This window comes from Magallana gigas, chromosome 8, assembly GCF_963853765.1.
Source record: "Magallana gigas chromosome 8, xbMagGiga1.1, whole genome shotgun sequence".
In the NCBI taxonomy this organism is placed as follows: Eukaryota; Metazoa; Mollusca; class Bivalvia; order Ostreida; family Ostreidae; genus Magallana; species Magallana gigas.
Window position 1 is genome coordinate 5,673,032 of NC_088860.1, and position 7,172 is coordinate 5,680,203.

Below are 7,172 nucleotides of genomic sequence, written 5' to 3' on the forward strand. Positions count from 1 at the left end.
TACAGTCAACTTTCTCACGTCTATCTGCAAGATTTCCCTATACAAATGTCTCAGACAGAATCAATTATTAAATGCTATTAGAGTGTATCTAAAAAGAACACTTTCCCGTTGATCGGATATTCAGGTATTTACCCAGCTTTTGAATTTCTTGATTGTTAAGAACATAAGCTCACAAAAGCAGTAATCATGCTTGAATGAAGCAAAAACAAACACATTTTATTAGATCCTCTTCACACAAATAGCACGTATTACCGACACATTAGATCCTTTTGTGTATAGTCTAAATACACGTCAGACAAAACAAAAACAACACTATTTAAAAAGACAAATATTGCTATGAAGACCCAGTGATTGTAATTAGATACATGTTTTCAAATAACACACTGAGACAGAAATACATTCACTTTATTCATGCTATCTTGCATTACCGATGCTAAAAAAAAATTCGTTAAATGACAATATAATAAAATATTTGGGTTGCTACTTCAGTAGCTTGGTCATGCAATTAACATTTGAATTCTTATTTTTGTGTATTTTCACTTTTATATCTAACCACTGAATAAACTGTTCATTTAAAAGATGACAAACATGACAAAAGTCTTCACTAGTATACAATTGTTTGTAGATGTAATTATATAACTGGTAAATGTCCTTCTAATTGTAAATATTTAATTTCACATTGCAAATTCTGCAAAATTGATGTCCATGAATATCAATGAGATCAACTGATTCAGAATTCAAACTTAACTGACAGTTCTACAAAAACACAGATGTAAAAAAAAATCTAGAATATATGTAAACCTTTTAACATACGGTACATGATGTAAACCTTTTAATATATGTAACATGACGTACCGTTTAGACATCTACATGTGACAGGAACTTTCAGGGTTTTCATCATGATGATAGTTCTATACATGTACTAATTTAAAAAAAAAAATTTCCCATTTTTTATTAGACCTCAGAAAGCCTCATAATAACCCCCAGCTAGCCTATGCTATAATACCTGGTAGGAAAAAAATGTTCACTTACTGGCATAGTTGATCCCGAGGGTGCCGTACCTACTGTTCCAGTAATCGGGCCCTGTCCACGTTCCCTCCACCCTAACAAACAAAAGAAGGAGGGTCAGGTACCCCAAGGACACCACCGTCATCCGCCCGATAGCCATCCTTCTGGATTACCAGAAACTGAAACAAAAACTCAATGATAATTCTCTGAGATACCCCAAGGATACCATCGTCCGCCCAATGATCATCCCTCTGGATTACCACAGGAACTGAACGCAATGATTAGTCCCTAAAATTACACTGTACTGCAAGAAAGATGTTGATTGGTGCTATAACTGAAAGTATACTGTGGTTTTAAAAGTCACACATTATGATACCGGTAATCAATTATTTCCTAACAAGAATAATAATTTGTTTTAATCTATATTAAACCATTATGTGTATATAGAACATGTATTACAATATATAATAGCCGATTATTTCAAAATTAAAACATAATAATTTAAACATTTTCATAATCAAATATTGATGGTAGGTTCTTTAGGAAACATACAGCTTTTAGCTTCATTGAAAGTTCAAGCGTAATTTCTTGCATAATTCTAACTTTTAAAAAACATAACCACAGAGAAAACCTTAAAGATTGATCATCTTCTAAGCATGTAGATTAAAGTAGGCTGTCAACTCATTATGAACAGTTGTCATTTTGGCAGAGAACATACTGTTAAAATAGTTTACATCACTACTCAAGCCTGACTGCATTCAAGGGTGTCAAATTACAGATACATATCATCTTAATTAATTAACACTCTAGATACAATGACATTCAGCAAGTACGTTTCACACCTCAACAATGGAATGTTGCTGAGACCTATATGGCTGAATAGGTACACACCAAATCCAATCTTTACGGTTTAGTTGCCAGAGGGTTTTTTTTTTCTAACAAATATTTTTCTTAAAATTTTTAGGAGGCTGGATGGACAACTAATTAACCATCAGATCTACCTAACACTTTTACTCAAGATATTTTTGGTTTTATATAAACTATTATTTAGTAAAGAAAGAATCCAAACAATTCACTGCTTTAAAATTTAATTGACCATTTTCTTATAACTTAAGAAGAGATCTTCATCTGAACGAGGTACATACAGCCTAAAAAGAGCCGCAACCACCCAGTTGTCTTAACAGGTCAATTAAATAAATTTGAACACACAATAAATTCCCAAAATATTAAAGTTTAAATGAGTAAAACAAAATTAAACACAACAAAATCATGAATTGATAAAATCATTCTAAAAATCTGAGTGAGTGCAGGAAATAATGATCTGATAAAAGACAGATTTTCAGTAAATTTTATTTTGTCATCAATCAATTTATCAGCAACAGTGATGAAATAACAATCGAGTATATTTAATATATACAACAGAATATAACTGAGGTAAGAGAAATAGAATCATTAAATTAAATTGCATTTTACTAAAATTACATACTGTATCTAATCATCAATATAAAGTCTTTATAAAAATACATAAATCTATAGGATGCTAAAATTTATTTCGTTTTTAATATATCAAATTTCTTCACATTTAGTTCATAAAGGTCCTTCCCTGGTCTGCTTCCACTTGATCCAAGTCCCCATTTAAAGGTGATTGTAGACTAAAAATACCCTAGCTTTTATTTATTTTCAAACTTATGAATAATGTGTTATGTAAATATTTCTCTTTAGTATTCCAAGTATAAATTGCAAATAAAACAACACTGGCAGAGATTTTAGAGAAATTAGATACCGCGAGAACTATAGCTTGCACATAAGGAAAGAATTAACATTAATAACAGGGTATTGATTTAACTGAATAATATTTGGATAATTATTTAACTCAGAATTCCAAAATTTCTGATTTAAGCTTTAGTTGCTTTAGTTATATGCAATAACGATGATAGCATATGAGGCTTACATTTATTGATATACCTTATTAACACTCGCCTACCAAAACGATGTCATTTTTTTCCTTTTTCCCAATATATTTCATTGAAAACAAGACTTATTTTAAAATGTTTTTCTTTGGTCAGATTTTAAAGAAATTTTATATATACTGGTTTAAGTAGATTCAATTTGCATTTTTTGACATATATACATATAATTGAAACATTTTTTTGACAACTCATATGTAAAATTTTATATTTCACACACAACTCAAAGATATTTTTTAATAGCTCTACTATATACTAGTATCTATTGCAATATGCAAACCAAAAACCCTCCCTTTGGATTGTGAATGTCAAATTTCAGAAATATAATGCCAAAAAAAGCTAGGGAAATTCAGAATTTATCAATCCAAGTCTTTTAAAATTTAGTTTATTGGTTACTTTTTAACGATTCTTTGAAAAATGTTGGTTTTCAATGAAATATGTAGTGAAAAGAAAAAAAATTGACATACTTTTGGCACCATAGTGTAATATTGTTGGCAAGTCTCTATGACAATTTACGAATAATTAAAATTAAGAAAAATCTTTGCTATGCAAAAAGTGGGAGGTCTGCCAACTACCCCCCCCCCCCCTCCCCAAATGTAACATGTCTGCATGGTTCGTGAAAATGTGTGAATGTGACATCAGAAAGTTGAAAGTGATGACAATAACATTCCTGTAGTCTGCGTCTTAGATTTTGGAGAAAAAATGGCTGTGTGTATTTGGTGTGGCGTTAAAGAGATTATAACGTGTTCCAGCTGTGAATATAACGGTCGCAATCAACATCGGAGGTACATGTAGTTTGTTTTACAATGCGGGTGCATGGATGTATGGAGATTTATGAATAGGCGATTACGTGCATAACGTTATGACTGCTGTGTACAGTACATGTTGTTGTGGAAGTCTATTAACGTACCTAGAATTTAATTGTATGTTAAATTCTGTGTCGATTGTCAAAGACAATGGGATTTTATTGGCCTGAAGTGATTTGTTTACACTTCAGATATGAAAAGGAATTAAAAAGCAAATTTGACGCATGCCAGGCAAGGACTTAAACCCTTCTGTGCATGTCTCAACTAACAACAGCACACAGAAATAACTATCACCCTCCCCCCTCCGAGAATACCAATCTGTAAATGATAAATATTTAAAAAATTAATTTTAAAAAAAATATTAAGTACATGACTTGATTCATACACTTTTATTTACATTTCACGAATATTTTGCATGTAAAGCTACTGCAGATATAGCACCATAACACAGACAGGGTACTCAAAGGTTAAATGATGAGTTTTAATTGTGACGTCACAAACGTTGAACGCTGATAAATACAACGTCACAAGCGAAAATCAAAGATCACGCTTGTGGCTGTTACAGTGGCTCTTCCATTAATTTAAACTTACCCATAGGATAATACAGTAATTTTGAGGTATAATTCGCATTTGCGTACAAGGCAAGAAGGTATAACAAGAGGCCCATGGGCCACATCGCTCACCTGAGGAACAAGAGGTATGATAAAATCAGCTCAATGGAGTCATAATACAAACTATCTGGACAATGTACAATAATTCATGTAAATCCTGTATAAATAAAATCCATTTTCCCCTAGATATTCTTATGTTTATAATCATTAGTCCCTTTTCTTACAGGATGATTTCATAGTCATATCATATGTTGAGTATTGCAGATCTAAAAAAGATCCCTAACAATAGTTTATATATGGAATATAAACGAACATCAAATTCTGAACCTTCTCGTGAGGCCAAAGAATTGTCCTGGGGCCAAAGTCTTAACAATTATAAAGAATCATCTGGCTGTTTAGTTTCTGAGAAGATTTTTAAAGATTTACCCTATATATTCCTTTGTTAAACTTTGACCCCCCCCCCCCATTGTGGCCCCACCCTACCCCTGGGGATCATTATTTTCACAACTTTGAATCTACACTACCTGAGGATGCTTTCATACAAGTTTCAGCTTTCCTGGCTGATTAGTTTCTGAGAAGAAGATTTTTAAAGAATAACTCTGTTTATTCCTATGTAAAACATCGACCTCCCATTGTGGCCCCAACCTACCCCCAGGGGTCATGATTTTCACAAATTTGAATCTACACTACCTGAGTATGCTTCCACACAAGTTTTAGCTTTCCTGGCTAATTAGTTTCTGAGAAGAAGATTTTTAAAGATTTACTGTATATAATCATATGTTAAACTTCGATCCCCCATTGTGGCCCCAACGTACCCCCAGGGGTCATGATTTTCACAACTTTGAATCTACACTACCTGAGGATGCTTCCACACAAGTTCCAGCTTTGCCGGCGAATTAGTTTCTGAGAAGAAGATTTTTAAAGATTTACTGTATATATTCCTATGTTAAACTTCGATCCCTCATTGTGGCCCCACCCTACCCCTGGGGGTCATGATTTTCACAACTTTAAAATTCACACTACCTGAGGATGCATCCACACAAGTGTCAGCTTTCCTGGCCGATAAGTTTCTGAGAAGAAGATTTCTAAAGAGTTACTCTATATATTCATGTTAAACTTCGACCCCCCCATTGTGGCCCCATCCTCAGGTGAGCTAAAAAGGTTAAGTTTACAATTCAATAAGTGGGTTTCTGGAAGAACAGATTTTGAAAATTTTCGTAATAAATATTGACAATTTTTTATACTTTTTTAATCTTTAGCTTTTAAGATCTGTGTACAAACATAGAATTGTGAGCAAATCTCTGTATCTTGCTTATAATTCGAAGCTTAACACTCAAATATGGTTAGTAAATAGAAATTGTAAACAACATGCATTACATGTATAACAAATAAAGAACACAATTTATTTTTTCGAAATGAATCATATATATACATGGATATACCTACATAATTCCGTAAGCGATATCAAACTCTATTTAAACTGAATAAACTAGAGAAAATGCCGAGCATCTCAACAAAACCTATTGCATTAATCTACCATTACGCAAAAGATAATGCCGAATTACCGATAGAATGAATTGTATTTCAGTACCCCTACATCAGATTTAATTTGCGCAGGTAAACAGTTAACGTAACTGTTTGATTTACCGAAGTCATTGATTGATTTGATACGTAAAAATCACGAAATACAGACGATAGTTTCCAGGTTACAAAGCATAAATAATGAAAACGAAACGAAAATCAGAACAAGCTAACACCAACGTCATGTGTGAAAACTGTCAACGCATTGAAATATTTAGCTCAATTTACTTCACAAAATCGGCACCAATATATTTTGCATGTTTCAAAACTTCCCTTCATACGCGAACTGTTGCACAACAAGCAAATTCATCATAGTCAGATCGACCCTTTTTCGTATAATGTCATGGCTGCTTTAAACAAAGAACCTCGTTTTAGAAGTATGGAATACGAGTCTTGGTAAAATGGGTATGCAAACCCGGGCCGTGGCAAAATAAATGCCGGGGCAGATCGGCAATCGGCAATTCCAAATACGCATTATTTTGCAGCAATATCTACAGCGAATACAAATATACTAGTCCATCAAATATCCTGAAATTTTAATGAGATTGGCAGATTAATAACTGCCAATCTTTTGTTTTGCCCAGGCCAAGTCTTGCCTACCCATTTTACCGGATGCCGAGCCCGATTGAAATACGCCTTTCCTTTATTATTATTTTCGTAATAACTTCGATTTGAAACAAAATTACCCCTTAATTTTTGCAATTTATATTTTCCTTCCCATAAGGATAATTTATGCTAAACTACGTTGAATTTGCCTCGGTAGTTCTTGAGAAGAAGATTTTTAAAAATGCACCCCCCTTTTTCTACAGTTTCAAGGTTTTCTCCGCTTTGAATACAGATCGGACTTTAATTTTTGCAATTTATATTCGCCCTCCCATAAGGATGCTTTGTGCCAAATTTGGTTGAAATTGGATAAGCAGTTTTAGAGAAGAAGTTCAAAATGTAAAAAGTTTACAGACGGACAGACGGACGGACGGACGGACAGACGGACGACGGACAAAATGTGATCAGAATAGCTCACTTGAGCTTTCAGCTCAGGTGAGCTAAAAACTAAAAGATCTGGTCTACAAAATAATGAATTCAGTTTTCCTTTCAGGTGTGTGGGAGTAAAGAAGATAATTTTTTAACGTTATATGCATTAACATCTATACATCCATTTTGGCCCTGCCCTAGAGTCAAAACCCATACCCCAGGGGACA

At 33.4% G+C, this 7,172-nt stretch overlaps 1 protein-coding gene across 2 annotated transcripts in view; it reads right to left on the bottom strand.

The window, feature by feature from the left end:
* Positions 1-7,172, bottom strand: part of LOC105319080 (uncharacterized) — a 57,195-nt gene that overhangs the window by 40,599 nt on the left and 9,424 nt on the right. For both annotated transcript variants that reach the window (XM_011416488.4, XM_011416487.4), the window contains exon 2: positions 1,033-1,187. In XM_011416488.4, coding sequence (XP_011414790.3) covers positions 1,033-1,168 — 136 coding nt within the window. In that variant the 5' untranslated portion in view covers positions 1,169-1,187. The remainder of the gene's footprint in view (positions 1-1,032; positions 1,188-7,172) is intronic.